Raw genomic sequence first — 19,430 nt, forward strand, 5'->3', positions numbered from 1 at the left:
ACCCCAGTCTCATCATCCTTTATGGATTTCATGAGGGGAATTCCTAATGAAATCATGAAATCTTAATTCTTTAAATGTAATTTCTAATTCCTCGGCTCCCACATTAGAGGAGCTGAGGAATAAAGGTAAACAAGTGTAGAGATGCCCTTAAAAACCAGCAGATGTCCACACCGCAGCCACTCACAGCATTTAGGACTGGTGACCAGTGTGAAGGGTCAAACCACAAAGAGGTATGATACAATCTCACTCACTGGAAAGGTTAAGACACTTCCTGAACAGAGACAGAGGCAGGAGGCTGCTTTTGTCCCAGGGTCTGGGTCACCAGGAATGACAAGGGACTAGGAAAAGAAGGCAAGGGCTGTCCTGCTGGCAGGGAAAAGAAACAGTCAAGTATTCTCTCCATGGTCAAAATCACACAAAATTTCCACATGCATTCACCAACAGCCTGGGCATATCGAATACAAATCCAGGTACTTCCTTTTCCTCACATGTTGGCTTGGTGAACAACATAATGCTGCCAATGAAGCATTAGAGACAAAATTATGAGAGCTGGACCAACACACACAAACCAGAATAAGGCTGAACTCCTCTTTACCTAGAGCTTTGCAGCTGCGCTTGTCAGGTCGCAGCTCATAGCCTTGCTCACACCAGCATTGGAAGCCTCCTTCGCTGTTGGTACAGCCTTGGCTGCAGTAACCTTCCTCGGCACACTCATTCACATCTACATGTTACAGACAAAGGGAGAAAGTTACCATTAGATCATCAACAAATCAGGCAATCTCACAGATAGCTTGCTTCTGCTTTCATGCTCTGGTCTGCATCCTATCATAGCCATCAAGTTCAAGCACATCAAAGCAGCAGGGAGGATGCTACTGCTCCAAAAACCCACCTTGGCATGATCGGCCATCTTCCAGGAGCCTGTAACCTGTATGGCAGGTGCACTGCACCATCCCTCGTACCATCTGGCACTTCTGAGCACAGCCACCATTGTTGACATTACAGTTCTCCTCCCCTGTTCGTGGGCCTGCAAAAGGAACATGTGAAGATAACTGAGCTGAAACCACGAGGCAGCTGCTTGTGTCCTCAGCTGCTAGGCAGCAGTCGCCCTTCAGAACTGGCCGAGCAAGAGCGGGAGGACACAGGCTGTGCTGGAAGCTGCGTCTTCGCAGTCAGAACTCTCCCCTGCAGCCCACAACTAAAGGGGACGACGAAGCTCAGAACAAAATGCTTTTAGGATTCGCTATCTCTGCAGACAAACTTTGATATCTGAGATCATAATCTTCTCCCCATTACTCCTTGCCTGCAGTATGCAATTGGCAAAACCACCAAGGCCTTTTTCCTCAGTCTAAACTCTCTCCCATTATCACAGCCCAGGTTTTCTTCCTTACACACATCCTTGAGGAACACCAAGTAGACTGCCACACATCACAGTGCCTCCATTTACATTTGAGACTGAACTTAGAGGACTTACGGCAGTTTTGGTGCGGGCTCTCATCACTGCCATCTCCACAATCGTTTGCTCCATTGCACAGCTTCCTCTGGCCAATACAACGCCCATTTCCACACAGGAACTGGTCTGGAGCACACTGAGGGGTCCCTGCAAGAGAAGAAGGGGAAAGTAAGCACACCACAGCTTAGTGATGGAACCACAGCCATGGTGAAGACAAGGCCACAGAACATTTTCTAAGATTTTTTATAAACTTTACATATCAGCACAAATCCGTGACTTCCTCTTTCCTTGAATTCAGCTCATCTTGCACTCCTTACTGCTCCACATATCTTTACGCTGATTTGGAGGCCTGTGAACTCTCCTCCAGACTGAGTCCAATGTTGCTTTATTGGGAAGTTTAGCTATTTAGTTTCTCTCAGAATGACTGGAAGGTCCCGGCTTAGTTCTCTTTGGTTCCAGATTCCACAACCCTACTCAGTATGTGCAAGAGAGGAGTCAATTCCTCACTTTAATCATCTGATATGTCACCCCAGCATGGCTATGGATCTTAAACCTGCCTAGGAATGAGCGTCTTGTCCAGCCCTAACTGCACTGTGACGGACTTGGAATGAGATTTACATGCATCCTTGAAATCTGAGCTCAGGCAACAGGATTTCACACATGAGCTACATCCTTCAACTTCTGCTGTTGGCAGGGAGACTCTGCAGAATTCTTGTAAGTAAAGTAATACTCTTTGTAGGGACTTTGCCAGTCTGATTGTTTCTTCAGTAATAACTGCACTGTCCTGTTGCCTCTTATTTCTTGTAGCTCTTAAGCTGACTTGGTTAGCGGTTTCCAAATCATCTCCCTCTGATAATCCTAGGAGACAACAGGACAATACAGTTATCTGCAAAGAAACCAATTAGAATGGCAGACTGCCTGTAAGCAGCATGGAAAAGAGTAGTTGTGAGATTAACAAGAAGTACAAATAAGAATTAACAGACACACCAACTGGGAACATAAAACCAAATCACATGCAGATTCACTTTTCAGAGCACAGGAATGCTTTATATGAAGGATCCTGAAACTTGGCCTACATTTGTTATATCAAACACAAAGACGCTCACATCAGCTGATCTCCTAGTATTCTAGGAATCTTCTCTCTATGGCCAATAAAAATATAATTCTGCTCTAAATCCAAGAGGTGACACAGGATTTTAACTCTTGCAATGGACATTAAGACAGCACATTATTTTGCTTAGATGAGCCAGTACACATTGTGCTTGGAAGCCCTGAGTTAATTTTTACATGCTGACTATCACCATAGACCTAAAGCAGAACTGCACAACTAACCTTACAGTAAAAATAGCTATATTCAACCACCTCGGATTTGGTTTGAGGTGGAGAGGTTGAATTTCAATGGCTCTGGAAGTTTGAGTTGGCTTCTGGGTGGCAACCGTTCTTTCAATACCTTTAAAAACCTTTGTTATCAGGATGAGGAAGCAGGGTTACCGGCTTGTCTTTAAGTACAATTGCTTTTTCCAGGATCACCACCATCTCCTGCACACTGGTGCTCACGAGAGCTGACCAGTCTAGAGCAGCTGCTCTCAAATGGCTACAAAGCGTGCCTCTCCAGGTCCTCCCAGCTCAGCTGTCCTTATAGAACACCCACTCTCCCCTCCTCAACAGGCCCAAACAAGTGGCACAGTTTCACAAATCCCTTTTGTCACCCCTAAACCCACTGTTTAAAATACACTGATCCAGAAGGGTCAATACGCACAGCTGGGCTCCACTCATTGGGATGAATTTATGGGCCAGCACACACTATTCCTCAACAAGGCCTACAGACAACCTGAAGGATTTAAGGAAAATAGAAGATTCTAGACATTCCTTGAATCCTACCATAACACTAGGGCCTGTTGAAACTCTCCTCTTCTCCGTAACCACTATTACACAAAAGAATGGCTATATGCAAAATGATTACTAGAAAGAGACTCCTGAGAAAATATCTAAGGGGGAAGCTGACACCCTGAACCTCTAAAACAAAGGTTTTAACTTTCACTTCCACAAAATGCTCATTTTGATTCCACTGCCTGCTAGAATTGCTGGCAATTTCACAATGCAACATGACAGCTACCCAGAACTATCTAAAAGGGAAGAGTTAGACATAGTCCATTTGACAAAGGTAGCAACTTTGCACACTATTAATGTTTCCAAGTCTGAACGGAATAAACTCCGAGATCTGTGGTAATTCATAGTGTAGGGACAGGACAGGAAGACACAGGGATCTGATATTTGACCAGAAAACACCATCACTTAAGTCAGTTTAAGCACACAGACCTGCACCTGTTTGCAAGTGTACAAGATAGCCCATAGATCCCATTCTTTGGAAACTCTAGGCTGAACTCAGTGAAGCAATCCAAAAGAGACTTCACTACCTATTACCTCCAAGATGGAAAGGTTAGCTATAAGCAGCAAGGCAGCAGGCCAAACCTGTGTTTTCACAGTTCTCCTCATCACTGTTGTCAGAGCAGTCATCTTCCCCATCACAACGCCAGGACAGACGGACACAGCGCCCTGATTTACAGCGGAACTGGTCAGCTGTGCACATAGACGTAGCTGAGGGATCAAAAAAAGAACATGAGATGAGCAAGAAGGACCAGAGGAGACCCAGTTCCAAAGCTAACAGTCCCAAACATTCTTTTGCATCTGCCGAAACTGAACGCTTCGACCAGTTCCCAGCACTCACTGCAGTTCCTCTCATCTGACTGATCATCACAGTCGAAGTCTCCATCACACCTCCAGCCAGCGTTAATGCATAAGCCACTGTTGCACATGAACTCTCCAGAGCGACAAGGCTGGTGAGATGCTGCAGATGTGGTAAAGAACACAAAGAGCAAACTCGGACCCATGTAACATCCCCAAAGCCCCTCAGCACCACCCTTACACTCCACTGTTGTGGAACTTGGTCCTGATTAGACTCCTCCTGGAAATTGCTTTAATTCCTGTACACAGAAGTGTGCTGACTACACAGTTCCCATCACTATTCTCGTTTTCCCCGAGTTAAAAAAAAGAATAACAAAAGAGCCAGCTTGTGTGTGAACAATTAGATTGCCATCTACACTGCAACCCCTCTCCAGCCAATGCAAAATCCGTTTAGGTTTGCAGCTCCAATGCTTGGACCAGTAAATCACTCTGCGCTAACTTACAGCAGTCAGATTCATCAGACCAGTCCCCACAGTCATCATCGCCATCACAGTGGTAGATGTCCAAGATGCAGCGTCCATATGCACACTGGAACTCCTCCAAGCTGCAGGTGGCAGCTGGAACATCTGATGCTAACAAGGGAATCAAAGAAAAAAACGCCTGAGGTGACAGGGCACAATCCGGTTTAGCTGCAACCTTCTCAATCTAGTTACTAGCCATTGCTGTGTATCTTTACATGACTTGTATTACTGAGAGGAACTTGAATGCTGTTTGTGTTTCACTGGGGGGCAGGTTAAACCTATATATAAAAGACACCCATGCAGACAATCCACTAAAAATAATTAAAAAGTACTACATAGGATGTTGTAACACTAACTTTTCATGACCCATTAAGTTCTAGAGAAGGAAACAGCTATGAAGAAGGAAGGGTTGATGGGAAAGCAACAAAAAGGATCCAAGAGTGTCACCTTCCACCTTATACTTGAGACGCTTGTTTTAGTGCACTCCAGAAAGTGTTGAAATTTTTTATTAAACCTGAAAAAGGTACATACAAAACCAGATGGAAAAATAAAGATACTCTTTGGAGTAGCTCTGTATTAAAGATTGAGGCATGCCAGAATGCAAGGCTAAAGTATGGAATGATTCCTTTAAAATTTTGACAAAAATAAGCACTTGAAGACCAAAGGAAGCAAGCAAGCAGCAAGGTGCCCAGGTTTGCACCTGACTTTTCAGGACTTCCCCCCTCCCTTTCCCCTCAAGCTGTTGCCAAAAAAACCCGTGCCTTATCAGTAAGGAGCACTGCCAGACAGATGACCCTGGGCAAAGCCCAACAAACTTATAGCCAAGGATCTGCCCACTGTTCTCTGTTCAACAATACACTATGTGGGGAGGGATGAAAAATATTTTGAGTCGCACTCAACAGAACCTGACACCTCTTCTCATACTGTCTAGAGAACGAACTGCATGTTTCAGGCATATGAATCTTCCAAGTGAAGAGCTCTGAAAAGAAATCCATTAAACAAAAGGGAAGAGAAAGACTGTCAGTCTGGGAAGTGAACTACACCTGCCACTCCAACCTGAAGTAGTGGGTACAGCCTGCAGGCATGCATTAAGAGCTCTAGTTCAGTAAGGATCCAGTGGCTGGATACCGAAATACATGTTAACGTGTGCAACGTGTGCCTCGCCAAAGGAGCGTTTGGGTCTCCTTGAGAAGAAAATGAAGTCAGAGATTTAAATACTCATGTAGTACGATTCAGTTATAACACACACACAAAAAAGAAAAAAAAACAGACAAAAAAGAACAGTGTAGTCCCACCTTGTCCCAGATGAATGACAAGCAGGACTGGAGATAAGGAACAGATGACAACCACATTGAGGAAAATAAGAGAAAGGGAGGTAGCCAAACTGAGCTTCTGAGTGAGTTACTTAAAACGCCTTGTAGAGACAACTGCCAGCCAGGACTGGAGAAGCATTCCAGCTCAGAGAAGCAAGGGCACCAGTTCTGGGTGCCCCTCCACTCCTGCAGGAGGCAAGGTTGAAACATCTCCCCTCCCTTCCTGAGGGTCTATTCATGGCCTGCAGGGAAGTGACAGGCAAGGGATGGAGAAAGGGAGAGGGGGAAAGGAGAGGGAGACAGGCTGGCTTCCTTTTAGAGCCCTTTTCCGGCTTAGAAATGTTTGCAGCCCCTGGCTCTCTGCCAACTCTCATTATCTGGAGAGATAAAAGACAACTCCCCCATGCATCCACTCCCCCTGCCCTTCAGGAGCGGGCAGCCCTGATGCCCCTCCCAGAGCCTTTTGAAGTTTCCTGCTATCTAGAACAAATTCTGCAAAATGCCTTTGAGAGCACGGTGGGGGAAGGGACCACTGCAACTTCCATAGACACTGACAGCGCTCACAGACACAGGAGAGAGGCAGTGGGGGTTAGGAAGGGACATAATAGACTCCTGTCCCACTTGCTACAAGCCTCTGAAGGTGGAGGAGAAAACAACTGTTGAGGGCTCTCACAGCCCCCCTTCCTCATCAGTCACTTTTCAGACTACGTCCTGCATAAAGCATCCGAGTGAAGAGAGGTTGGTCAGGCAGGCAGTCCCTGCCGCATGCCAGCTGGGGACGTGCAGGCCTTAAGGATGCTGTCAGTGGGCAGAGCCCCCTCCACCCCGAAATTTCAGGCAGGAATCAGGCAAGAGGAAAAAGAAGGGAATAGTTTTCTCCCCTTCCCCCTTGCCCTCCAACTCCAATGGTTTTATATAGAGCTGTATTCAGTAAAGCGTAAGCCTCCTGCTCTGACTTTAAGGTCACACAGCCATGGGAAGGAAGAGAGAAGCAGGCAGGCACAGATGAAGTACGCCCGTGAGGTTAACACAAGAGACATACCATTCTCTTGTGCCCTCTGGGGTAGGCAACAGAAGGTGGCATAGCTGTCAGTACAGGCAGGACTAACTTGTTTTTGATCTCTGCTGCAGAAACTGTGCCAAACCCCAAGACAGGAGCAGGTCCAAAGGGCTTTTTCCTGTGGTTACAAAGCAAGGAGAGCACTTACGGCAATTCTCTTCATCGGAGCCATCCTTGCAGTCTGTGTCACCATCACAGAACCAGTGCTCAGCTATGCAGCTACCGTCACTGCAACGAAACTCCTTCTCTGAGCACTTTCTCATATCTGCAGAGACAGCAATGCAAACAAAGCCTTGGCTTTTCTCAGAGTACCCAGGAAACAACGGCACCATGCTCCTGAAGCTCCTGAAGCTCCTAGGGCACCCACAAACAAGACTGCTCATTAAACCATACATACCCATGTTACACAGTGCCTGAGCAAAATCTGATTGTTCATTTGACTGACACAGAGTGCTGGATTCAAAAAGAATCCATGGGACTTCACAACACCATGTCAAGGAGTAGCAGGCCTCAAGTGATTTTTGCCTGGCAGGTAAGCCACACACCCCGAGATCCCAAGCAGCCAGCGCTGGGAACGGAACATCCCACAAGCCCAGCCCAGACAAGCCAGCTGCAAGCCCTCACTACGCTCAGGGGATCCTAGGACTGCACAGGTCGGAGTCTGTGCAACCCCTTTTAAAGCACTGGCAGGGTAATGTTTGTAGGGCCACGTTACTCACCACACTGCTCATCGCTGTTGTCACCACAGTCGTTGTCACCATCGCAGTGCCACAAGCTGCGGATGCAGTACCCATTCTGACATGAGAACTCATCTTCCTCACACTCCCGTGGAGCTGCAGGGACACAATGGAGATGAGGTGAAGGCAAGGCAAGAAGATTTACCTTGCAGAACATCAAATCCGTGATGTGTTACAAATCAAGCAACATTGTCCTCCAAGGACACCGCAATGTTGGAGAGCTGACTTCCCTTCCCTGAACAATACCAGGAGGGCCACTGTAAGATTTCTTGAGTGTCTATTTTCCACTCCATCCATAAGTCAATAGTACAGCAGGCTCTAAAACCTGAGAACATGGGTTGGAGGCAGTACCTGGAACAGAGATGAAGCCACCCACCCTGCACTGGTATTCTAGCACAGCCCCAAGCCAGGCTCAAGAGATCCCTGCACAGAAAAAAAAGGCAATCCAGGCCTCTTTTTAAAGGAATTAATAGGCTCTATCGTTATCTAACAAAAAATTGCTGGTAGAATTGTATCTCCACCTTCTTTTCACAACAATGCCAAAGCTATCTTCAAAAGGAAAGGAATGTTCATTGGAAAGGGAGAGAAAAATTTAAATTTCCTCTTCTGAACGCCTCACTATTTGCAGCCTCATTCCACCCTCTTTGCCAGTCTTCTAAGGAAGCTTCTCTGCAGACCAGCGAGGAAAGGAAAGGGACTGCAAAATTAACACCTGAGGACCTCAATCCAACAGAAACTCTCCCATGGTTACATGCTAGTCTGAACAACCTCCTAGGAGTCTCTTTTTCATGGAACCTTGCCTTCCTCCTTTCATTAGTCTCGAAATCTTTTGATCACACCCTTCTCCACTGTTGTCTTAGATATGAGGGCATTCCAGCTTTTTCTGAAAAACAGAAGACCAAACAGACCCAGACCTATATATCTTCTTTTCATTAAAATCTTTCAATAGACTGGAAAACTGAGCTTAGTCCTGTGATCCAGAGAATCACACAGGATGTCAAACTCCTGAACCTTGCTTGCCAGCCTTTTGCCCAAAAGGTCAGGCAAAGATCAGGGACATACTGATCAAAAAGTGAATTCAATTCCACGTAGGTATTGGACACTGAATACTTTACAGCCAAGTGCTTTATTTTTGCATTTCTTGAGATGTGATTCCTCCATCAGAGCCACTCTGGAGCACCACGCACACAACTTTTGTAGAATTCAAGGGCTGTAGAGTGATGCTTATTAAGCAACTGCGACTATCTCAACCAGATAGTAAAATAGTTCTGCTCCTAACTGCAGCCTGACGCCAGCCCTAATAACCAGTCCAGTTTCAGAGAAGCTGAAGCTCCAGTGCTACATAACACTCTGGTTCTCTGGCACGTGCTGCCAAGTATGGACCTGACGATTTATTGTGGAGAAGAAAAGCTGTATCCCTGAACACCTTTTGCTAACGGAAGGCAGCCACAAGTAACCCTTATCCTCAACACAAAGGGGAAAGGAGGGGGCTGAACTCCAAAGACTCAGGCAAAATTCCCCTCCACTTTGATAATCTGTAGAAGCACAACGGCAGGGCTCACAGCTACCAGCCTGCCATGGCAACTCTTTTGAAGATGGCACCTCACATGGCAGCAGACAGTCAGTGTTCAGGGTAACCGGTCTCTGTGTGGGCAGCATCCTTACAGCACCTCCCTCTCCTCAGGGAGCTCTGTTTGAAGGGAGAGGATGCTGGGGACAGCCCGGCACAGCAGAAAAGTCAGACAGTGGAACCTGAGGCCACAGGAAGTCAGCCAGACAGGCAGTGCAGCAGGATTTGGCAGAGGTGAGGTGTTTCCACAAACAGGGGAGGACACGAAGAGCTCAGCTTGGGGAAGTGCTTCATGGGACATTAACTAGCAAAGCTGGAGGGCATAAACGTTCTCCAGCTGGATGGAGAAGCATCCCCTCCCCCAGGACATGCACCTGAAGAGCAAGCCAAGTGCCAAGGCGGCAGGGCTTACGGACATCAGGTACACACCTCCGTCAGAGGCAGGATATAGCTTATTACAAGCCAAAGGTCTGATTCAGTGGATAAACTCTTACGTTCCTGTAATAAAAAGGGTCAGCTTTCCCCAGCCATGGCAGGCAGGCACCCTCTCCCCTCAAAGAGGTGACTTACGGCAGTCCTGTTCATCAGAATCATCCTCACAGTCATTGTCTCCATCGCAGACCCACGACCGACGGATACACTTCCCATTGTCACAGTGGAAGTCCAAAGGGGAGCAAGTGGGCAGCACTGCAACAGCAAAGAAACACCTCATGGAGCTGCAGCCAGCTTCCTTCCTGAAAGCAAAGTTCCTTCCATCCTGAGGGAGGACGACTACACCTCTTAGAAACAAAAGACAAAATTTCAAGTCATGAGGAAGAGCTGTCCCTCAGATGGGGAGCCAGGGTAGGTCTGTAGCTTGGCAGTCTTTCCTCCCCAGAGAAGCAATGACCTTTCAACAACTTCCATCCCGAGGGAGGACGACTACACCTCTTAGAAAGAAAAGACATAAAATTTCAAGTCATGAGGAAGAGCTGTCCCTCAGATGGGGAGCCAGGGTAGGTCTGTAGCTTGGCAGTCTTTCCTCCCCAGAGAAGCAATGACCTTTCAACAATAAAGTAGTTGCCACAATTCCCCCACCAAGTTCGTTTTTTCTCTTTCATCTCTGAGCCTGCTGTCCTCCCATAACTGCACTTGCTTTATAACAAGCAAAATTACATTATCAACATTTTTCCTACATACCTCCCAGCGCAGTCCATCCTGTTGCTATTACACCCCAATTTCTTTAGAGTGAGAACTATCAGAAGCGATGTTTTTGGGAACAGGATTTTGCAAGGTACACGCTACAGTCTGTGTTCCAGCACAGGGACTCTGTCACCATTTTGGTCTAACAAACCTGCAAGAAGAAGCTTGGAGGCAGGAATCCACTGCTGGGGATAATTTGCTGTACCTCAGGTGTGGGCAATAAGAGTCCAAACCCTGCTAGAGGTCTCCAGAAGGGACAGAGGAAGGGGGCAAACATGCAATGATGCTTGCCTAAACAGGAGTCTGCTGACAATGGAGTGGAACCACAAATCCACAGTGTTTGAAGAGGCCTGGAGCCACAAAGCTGGAATTCAAGGGGGAGCAACAGCCCTGTCCTTCCCCGCACAGATGAGAGGAACACTCAACCCCGGGAGGTTCATGCTTTTATGTGCTGCCAGCTGTGGTATGGAAGGGGCTGCACAAAACTGTTCCTGACAGGTGTGTTCTCCAAAGAACAATGTTCCCTCAGCGATGCAAAGGGGTGAGGGCTGGAGAGGCTAGTGCCTGAAACCCTTTCATCCCGGCCCAGCTTGCCGACAGCATCTCCCATCTGTCACCAGGCGGGTCAGCCCTCTTCTGCTATGCTGCAACCTCTTCCCCTGCCAACGCTGTCCTGGAGGTGGGAGCGTGAGGGGAGGGAGGCAAGTAAAAGAAGAAGGTGAAGACAGCAGCCACACACACAAGGAGGAGGATTTAATAATGAGAACAAATAGTCATGTCTTCAGCTTTTCCAGCTTCCTCAACCCTCCATTTCCCCTTGGCCCAGGACTGCTGCCAATGTCCTGTGAAAGCAGCATGGATTACACTGTACAGAATCATTCACTGCGCTCTATAGCAAGTCCTCCAACATTTCTCACCAAGGGCCTGTCCTAAAAGCCTCCCACCCTAAGAATACACTAATGCAGTTAAATTCAGACTTGCTCTAGTGTCTCTTTTCCTAACCACAAATTTCGATCATCTTCTCAGCCATTCCTGCAGTATGGAAGGGATAGGCATCTCTGTATCTGAGAGGACATCACTGTGGGCATCACTGTTCTCAACGCCGAACCCTGCGCTAGGTGACAAAATAGAGAATCCTGCACTGACCCTTGGGAAAAGGTTCTTCCCATCGTGTCCAGGATGCCCGCTGCAGATATATGTCCAGGTCAGATCCAGCTCCTTCGAGGCCCCAGAGAGGTATGAAGGAGAGGGAAGCACACAAATCTGTATTTTCACCCCACAGGTTCGACAGCACTCTGGTTTTCCAACAGCTGACCCTATTTCCTAACATTGCGCTTTCTCTCAGCACCCCTGTGCTGCCGCATCAAAATGGAGAGCGAGCTTCCCCTTCTTCCCCAGGACAGGCAGAAGGGGAAAACACTCCAGTTCCCAAACAAAACCAAGACAGATTTTTGGATTCAGAGGGGCAGTCCCACAGATCAGCCCTCTCTCCCCCAAGCACAACTTCCATACGTTGCATGCTGAGCAAGCCTTCCACGGCCTCAGCTGCAGTTTCAGTACTAAGACCATCCCCCAGCATATGCTTTTCTGTCTGCTCTCCCCGATCCCAGCATGACTAATCACCAAAGGACTGCACAGGAGCCACCTGGAAGGGAATTTGCATGCTGACTCTCCAGGGGAGAATTCTTCAGGCTCCCAGAGGGTTAGGCCATTAGCGCTGGTTCAGAGCCGACACCATTATCCCACTGAACTGCTGCCTCCCTTCATGAGGTAATGACACAAAATGAAATTCCACCCCTACAGGGAGCAGTTCAGCCGATTTCATACGCCCTCTAAATATAAAAATTGAGCTTCAAACACAGGGGAGGGGGAGCAGGGGGAAGAGGGCAAAACACAAACTGCCACATATAAAGGAGGATGTAATTCCCACCCCAGAAGACCACAAGTGTGTGCCGGGCCAGACAACACCAGGGGGGAGATAAATCCTCTTCTATAGGAGCTCTCCTTTAAAGGAGGAAGAAAAAACACAAACCCACTTAAAGAAAACAAAACAAACAAAACCAAAAAAAAAACCAACACAAAAAAAAAAAATGAATGAAGGCTGATGTCTCATAGAGCAGAGGAACCGTCAATGGGATCAGGGCAGGGATCCACGTAAACTCGTAACCTGAATCTAATAATGGTCAGAAATAGATGCTTCAAAGGAAAATGCAACAGATTCTGGGAGCAGCTTTCACATGGGGGCACTCTCTTCCTAACCTCCTCTTCCCAGCTCTGCCCTCCCAAATCCACGATCCCTTCTCCCCATTAAAAAGCTAGCTGCCTACACAGAAACATTCCTGTGCTTCTTTCTATTCATTCTAAACACATCAGGCTTCAGTTCCACTGTACACCCCTTTGCTCTAGGTTGTTATTATTCTGTTGGTCATTTATTACTTCATATTTCGATGAGTTTTATTCCTTTGGACTTAAAGCTGAGGGCATACCACTACCCTAGAGTTAATGTATAGTCCCATTGTAAATATATCCAAAGTGTTTGGAAATCTGAAGTTAAGAGGAAATTCAAAAGTTAAGAGGTCACATTTAGGACATTCAAACAACCTCCACCATACTTTGTCCTGACATCATGGAGCAGCTACACAATTTGGTAAGTGTATTGCTTTAACTCACATAACACTTTAAAAGCCGCACTTCCATGGTCAGAGGAGTACACAGCAATAGAATGAAGCAGTAGGAACTCCTTTCACTGTCAGAGAAGCAAGACCTCTCTGGACAAGCTGGATTAGCACCTAGAAGACTGGAAACAGAACTCCTATATTCTCTTCCCAGGTTGATATTGATGCTTGCATGACCATGGGACAGTTCTGTCTCTTCAGCCCCACTTCCCCAACCTGCAAAATGAAGGATATTTATTACCTCCTAAGAAAGCTGCAAGTCCTTCAGAGGCACTGGTTGCACTGATGAGAAAGTAATCACAGATTGCGCTAACATGCTTTCACCACTACTCATAGCAGGATTAGCTAACGCAACAGTAAACACAGTTAAGCCTCGTCCCCCCTTCCCTGCTCAATTCCAGCTTGATCCCTCCATAGCTGTGCAAAGAAACAGTATTCTCTTAGAACAGATGAGCAAAGGCAAGTCCTAGGACAGAGTTGAAGACAGACAAATGCCCAGACAGACTGGGACTAACCCACCTCCCCAAGTGGAGCAGAGAGGCAGGATGGGGAACCAGTCCAGGGAAGGGGAGTAGGTGGGAAGAGCTAGGCTGGGCAGGGACAGCCCAAGAGAGCACATCTGTCAACTGACAGTGAAGCAACACAAAAAGGCCTTTGAACTTCCAACCATTTCCCTGAGCTCATCCCTCCGCATGGTCACACTGGACATCATCCAAGGTTTCAGCAAAGCAAGGTCTATCGTAAGCCTGCTATTCCTCCCCCTCTCCCAACTCCTATTACACAGGGCGCTTTTTTATGGCTGAGCAGAAGGGGAAGGGGGAGGGCAGGGGAAAAGGGAAGTTTATAAGGTGAAACGCAGACTGAATCACGTCCCACTGTCCTTTGAACACTTTATCCCTGTTGCCTGTGGTGAGCAGGTTGCTTTGTACCCAAGGACAGCGAGCAACTGGCGTTCAGAGCTCTGGAGCGCAGCAGTTTGAACAATACTGCTTGTTTAATTAGACAAACTCTCGGTCATGTGAAGAATGAGAAGTTAACTAAAAAAATAAATACAAACTCAACAAAAATACGTTACCTGCATTAGAGACAACTGCAGCCTGACCCCCAGCTACATCCACACTCATGAGCACATACATACACACGAACACAGAGCTGCTTGCCGAGATCTGTAGCACAGCGGGCAGCAAGTCCAGAAACAAGAATCAAGGACGTTAGACCACTCTCAGAAAGAAACAGGAGACACTGCATTTTACTGACTACATTTTGGCAAATCTAGTTCCAGAATGACATAAAACGTTTCCAGTTGCACTGCTGAACTTTATTTAAGGATGTTGCTGGTCAAAGGAAAAAAAAAGAAAGAAAAAAAATATTTAAAAAGAGTATCAACATCCAATCTTTCACAGCCATTTGAACACAGGCGCTCTGCCCAAGGGGGCACTGCACTAATTCTGATGCCTTTTAAAGGAAACACACATACTCCAAGCCCAATAAAATGATGGAAGTATGGTTGCAGATATGGAACTGGTGTCTTTTGAAGAGAAATTTAATCTCTTGTCAAGAGTTCTCAATTAGTAAAACTTGAAGTTTTGAAGTGAAGCTTCACCTGAGCTCTTGCATCTGAGCTCAGCGCTGATGATTAAGTGAAGGGCAGAGGGAAGATGATTCTTTTACTAAAATTAATGGAAACTTTAAAAGACCTGTGAGATTTTTATCCTCACATCACCTCAGAAAATTTTGTTGTGGGACCGATAAGCAGGCTACGCTGATAGTCCTGTTCCTGGCAAGGAAGAGACCCTCTCCCGGGCTTGAATGAGTTGTAGCTCAACAGGAAGTGCCTAAATTTCCCAATGAGATGGGAACAGCAGACCACTTTCAGTAAGCTTTAAGGTGTAAGGAATAAATTCCTCTTCAGTCCCTTTAAATGAAAAAGTATCGTACAACAGCGCACGGAGCTCATCAAGCCTGTGTCCCAAGGAGCTACACATTTAGAAGCTGATTAGGTATGACAGATCCAAAAATCAGAGCAGGAAAGCTCTACTGGGGGATGGTTACAAGGGGATTTGGCGTATCTTAGGAGAAACAGAACTATTTATCAATCCCCAGGCCAAGTTTACTCAGTTGTCCTTTCACCCTTGCCACAGGAAGTAAGGCTCATTCACACCACGCCGGACTTCAAAGCGCATGCAGGAGGGCAGAATGAAAACCATTCCTCCGCTTCCATGCGGCTTTCGTTAGGGACAGTCCAAGGCAGCCTCTGTTGGCACAGGGCAGGAAGGCAGCTGAGCTACTCTCTGCAAGTGTAGCAAGGGCTTCCAAGCCAGATGCTGTCAGCAAGCCAGTGAGCTGACACCAGAGAAAGTCTATGAAGCTGGCATGACAGCTGGGAGGTTGCTTATTACTATTATTACTACAGCACCCTGGCTTGTAAACATGATCCAGAGCAGGAAGCAAACAAGTCACGGAATAATTGGCTCCCATCACAGCAGGGCTTCAGAGTTGCAAGGACAACAGTTTCTGTCACAGGCAGGTAAGCAGAAGCAGAGCTCTCCCAAAAATGATGGGCAAATACCTATGAGAGGCAGACACTCTGAGGACATCAATACAAGGGGAAAGTGTCTGGGGTATGGAGAAAAGCTAACAGTTGAGGAAAAACTTAGAGCAACTGCCTCAAAAAGTGGAAATTTGTTTTATAGTTTGTAACAGAATGTTAAAAAAACAACACAAAACACACCGTGTTTTAAGCTTTTATCTCAAAACTGAAAATCTCTCTCAAAAGGAAGGAATGTTCCCTGTGTCTGCTCTTGGTTTTCCAAGTATTTTGCGCTTTCTTTTTTTTCCCCACACAGTGCATTTCAAGCTATCTGTCATTCTTTAACCAAAATGATAGATTACCAGTTCAAGGCTAGAAAATTGCATTAATATAGAACTTAATAAACTCCAATCAACTGCTCAAGCATCTGCAGTGCTATATAGACACAGATGCAAGACTGAACCTTGACTTGCTAAAGTAATTTTCACCTTTTCCCTACCCCATGTTTTGCTCTCTTTCTTTATTAGGAATCCAGCAATCCAATGTCTTCTCATTCTCCTCCTTTCCCAAGGGAGCAGACAGAACTGATTCAGGAACTCATTCTTGTTGTTGTATTGGCTTACAGTATACATACGAGCTGATACACTGAAGGAAAAGTAGATCTTAAAAAAGCATGGTTGCAGCTTTAATTCTCTGGAAAGTTAGGACATTCACAGGAGAAAAAAGAAAATCCTGTAACTCTGTAAAACTAGCTTGCAGCAGACCACTGGAAGTGTGAGATTCCTTGCAATCGCTTCTGTTCACTCTTCTGACCAGAGACATCTACTTGATGATATTAGAACTCCTGTCAGAGTTGTACTTCCACACATTGCTGAAAAAGAATCCCAACAGCTTTAGCATCTCAGAGGAGTCCATATATGTGGTTGTACAGACTTAGGTTCCTGAGGCAGAACAAACCACTGGGCTTACCCAAGCATGAAGACTAGCCCCATGGTTTTTGAGGAATCTCACTGTTTTTTTAAATAAGCCTTCAATATATCTGGGACTTGTAGGATGACTTCATCAGGACAACCCAAACTTAGAACTCAGTATTTGTACTAAAAAGAAATTCACTAATTTCAGACTTGGTATAAGTTAATAAATAAAAAATAAATCAAGTTCAAAACAGAAAAGTTGTCCAAAATTTCACTCCAACCAGAACACTGTATGCATCTCACAGACATATTCTTTCCCCTGGAAAGAAGGAAAGAAAATCTGTGAACCGACTGTTCTATGTACTATGTGCAAACATCAGTGCTGATCTGTGAGAAGCTTAAATTGATTTAAAGTTCAAGTTGCTGTTCCAAGGGGCTCACCCCCCACCCCTGCTCTTGTACTCCTGCTGCCACCTTTATGCTTGGCACAGTCAGCCAGCACATCAAAAGGGAAGGTAATCCCGCAAATGCATGTGCCCTAACAAGGCTCCCCTATGCCAAGCAAAAGAGAGGGATTTAGCAAGCAATCTGCTCTAGCAAAAAGTTTCAGTGCCATAATAACTAAGCAAGATAGGAAACAGCACAGACAACTACCACAAACCTCCACTGTAGAGTCAATCCAGTTCTTACAAGCTAACAATAATATCACATACCTGGACTCGAAATGAGCAAGATTCAGCAGGCTTAATGCAATCAGTGTTCCTAGGGCCCCTCCACTGCAACCTCGTGTGTACGTGCTGAAGCCATGCACTTAACATTTCTAGAGAGTCCTTAGCCCAATTGCATAACTTTTATTTTTGCTTGCTTCTTTCCACTAAATTGCACTCAGAGTACTTCAGGCTGTCAGCTGAAAAAGTTCTCCTCTTTGTATTTATTCTACTACAATGCAATATTTTAAAATGCAGCTCATATTCTAGTCTTTCCCCTTGAGTCACTTTTCTACACTATATAAATACAGCTCTTTATCTCCCCTCCCATCTTGTCAAATCTACTGTCCTTCTCTGTACATGCTGGCTTACCTCTCTCACTAAATTGCAGAGACTTACAGCCCAAGTCATATTCCGAATGAGATGTTTAAACGTTCCCAACTTACACACGCTGTTTTCTAGACAGCTCCCATTGCTTCAATCTTATTCTTCCCTTTGCCTTGTTAGAAACTGTAAATTAAAGAAGGTAGAAGTCAAACCCCGCTCCTACACTCTCTGCCTCACTTGGTTGGCTGCCTCTACTTTATATACTCCCCAACCTCCAGTGCCTGAGAGCTCTCAGCAGATTGATCACAGTTCACTACTACTCCCTAGTTTGCACAGCTTCCATTCCAATCCACAGAGGCCAGATTTCCTTAATATATTAGGGATACACCATAACCACAGCTTTACTGTGCAAGACCAAAAGGTTCCTCTCACCCAGGCCAGAGAGACACAATGCAACAGCAGATGCCAAGAGAAGAGTGTAAGAACATAGCATGCGAGTAAACGTTCTTCCTCTGAAGACAAAAGCTGCCTCTCTGTGATACAAAGACTTCCCAATCAAGAGGTGGCATATTCCTCTTTAACAGCCCTTAGTGGATTTTACATCCATAAACTTGGCAGATTGGTTTCTGAGAATGTTTGACATTTCAGAATCGATGTTTTGTGGCAAGGAGATCCACAGCTTAAGTATATGTTGTATGAACAAGCAACTCTTGTTAGCTTTGAACAATCATCTCCTTATCCCACCTGCCTCTCAATCCTACTGCGCCTGCTTAGCTTAAAAACCTTTGGTACTGGATTTTGTTGAAGTACAAAGTAGACCTTATCAACAAGTATCTCTTGTCTAAATTTTTACCGACTCTTTCATGGCGTTCCAATAGATTTGTGAAGCATGACTTCCCCTTACGAACACCACCACGTGCCACCCCCACCCTCCAAACCAAAACAACACGCAAAAAAAAAACCAACACCAAACCCCAATCTCCCCCCACAAAAAAACACACACCCAAAAAATTTTCCTCTGTGCTCAGTAAGAAGCCAGCAAAACCAGTTTAGTTATTGGATATGCCTTAACTCCCCAAGCCCCTTATTCCTGCTCAACTTCTCCTTTCTCAGTCTATGCAGTTGAGTACAGCCTTCTCTCTCTTCCTCTTTTGAGATTTCAGTACTATTTCTTCAGTTCCCAGATGCTCATCTCCTCATTCCTGAGCATGGCAAGTTCTCGAATTTGCCCTTTTCTCACTGGATGTAAACATGCAAGTTTTCCTTCTACTTCCTTTGATTTCTCCAGTTAAGGTCACTTCCTTGCCCAATAACCCTTTCATTAATCATCTTTAAAGCAAACAGTGATCATCTGAGTTTGTAGGTAACCTGTTTTTCACCCAAGGTCTTCCACATTGCTCACAATTTGCAAAATTGTAAGAAACACGAAGCGAGAAGGAAACAAATTTTCACAAAGCTGGGTTGAGATCTCCCACACTTAAGGAAGAAGAGATTCTCCAAGACAGTATTTCAAAGTTGAGGAAAGCTCCTTTCCTTACAGCAGTCGACACTGGAAACCAGGGAAGGCTAGAGAAACATCCAACAGAGGAAGATAAATTCCTCAATCATATTCATTGACAGGAGCCTTACATCTTCAGCTCTAGGGAAACTTTCAGGAAAGGAGTTCCATGAAATTGGGCTTTTTTTTCAGTTCTCATTCTACCATGGTCTGGGGAATCCAAAGACATGAGGTAAGAAAGCAATTTACTTGTGGCCCCAG

General features: G+C 45.7%; 1 protein-coding gene across 1 annotated transcript in view; it reads right to left on the minus strand.

The window, feature by feature from the left end:
- Positions 1–10,023, minus strand: part of LRP4 (low density lipoprotein receptor-related protein 4) — a gene marked incomplete at its 5' end in the record, with an annotated part of 29,483 nt that extends 19,460 nt beyond the window's left edge. The window contains 9 exons of the mRNA XM_009701650.1: positions 596–721; positions 890–1,024; positions 1,472–1,597; positions 3,923–4,048; positions 4,179–4,298; positions 4,639–4,767; positions 7,178–7,294; positions 7,749–7,862; positions 9,907–10,023. Coding sequence (XP_009699952.1) covers positions 596–721; positions 890–1,024; positions 1,472–1,597; positions 3,923–4,048; positions 4,179–4,298; positions 4,639–4,767; positions 7,178–7,294; positions 7,749–7,862; positions 9,907–10,023 — 1,110 coding nt within the window. The remainder of the gene's footprint in view (positions 1–595; positions 722–889; positions 1,025–1,471; positions 1,598–3,922; positions 4,049–4,178; positions 4,299–4,638; positions 4,768–7,177; positions 7,295–7,748; positions 7,863–9,906) is intronic.
- Positions 10,024–19,430: the final 9,407 nt, after the last annotated feature.

The sequence above is a fragment of the Cariama cristata genome, unplaced genomic scaffold (genome assembly GCF_000690535.1).
Source record: "Cariama cristata isolate BGI_N322 unplaced genomic scaffold, ASM69053v1 scaffold16446, whole genome shotgun sequence".
Lineage (NCBI taxonomy): Eukaryota > Metazoa > Chordata > Aves > Cariamiformes > Cariamidae > Cariama > Cariama cristata.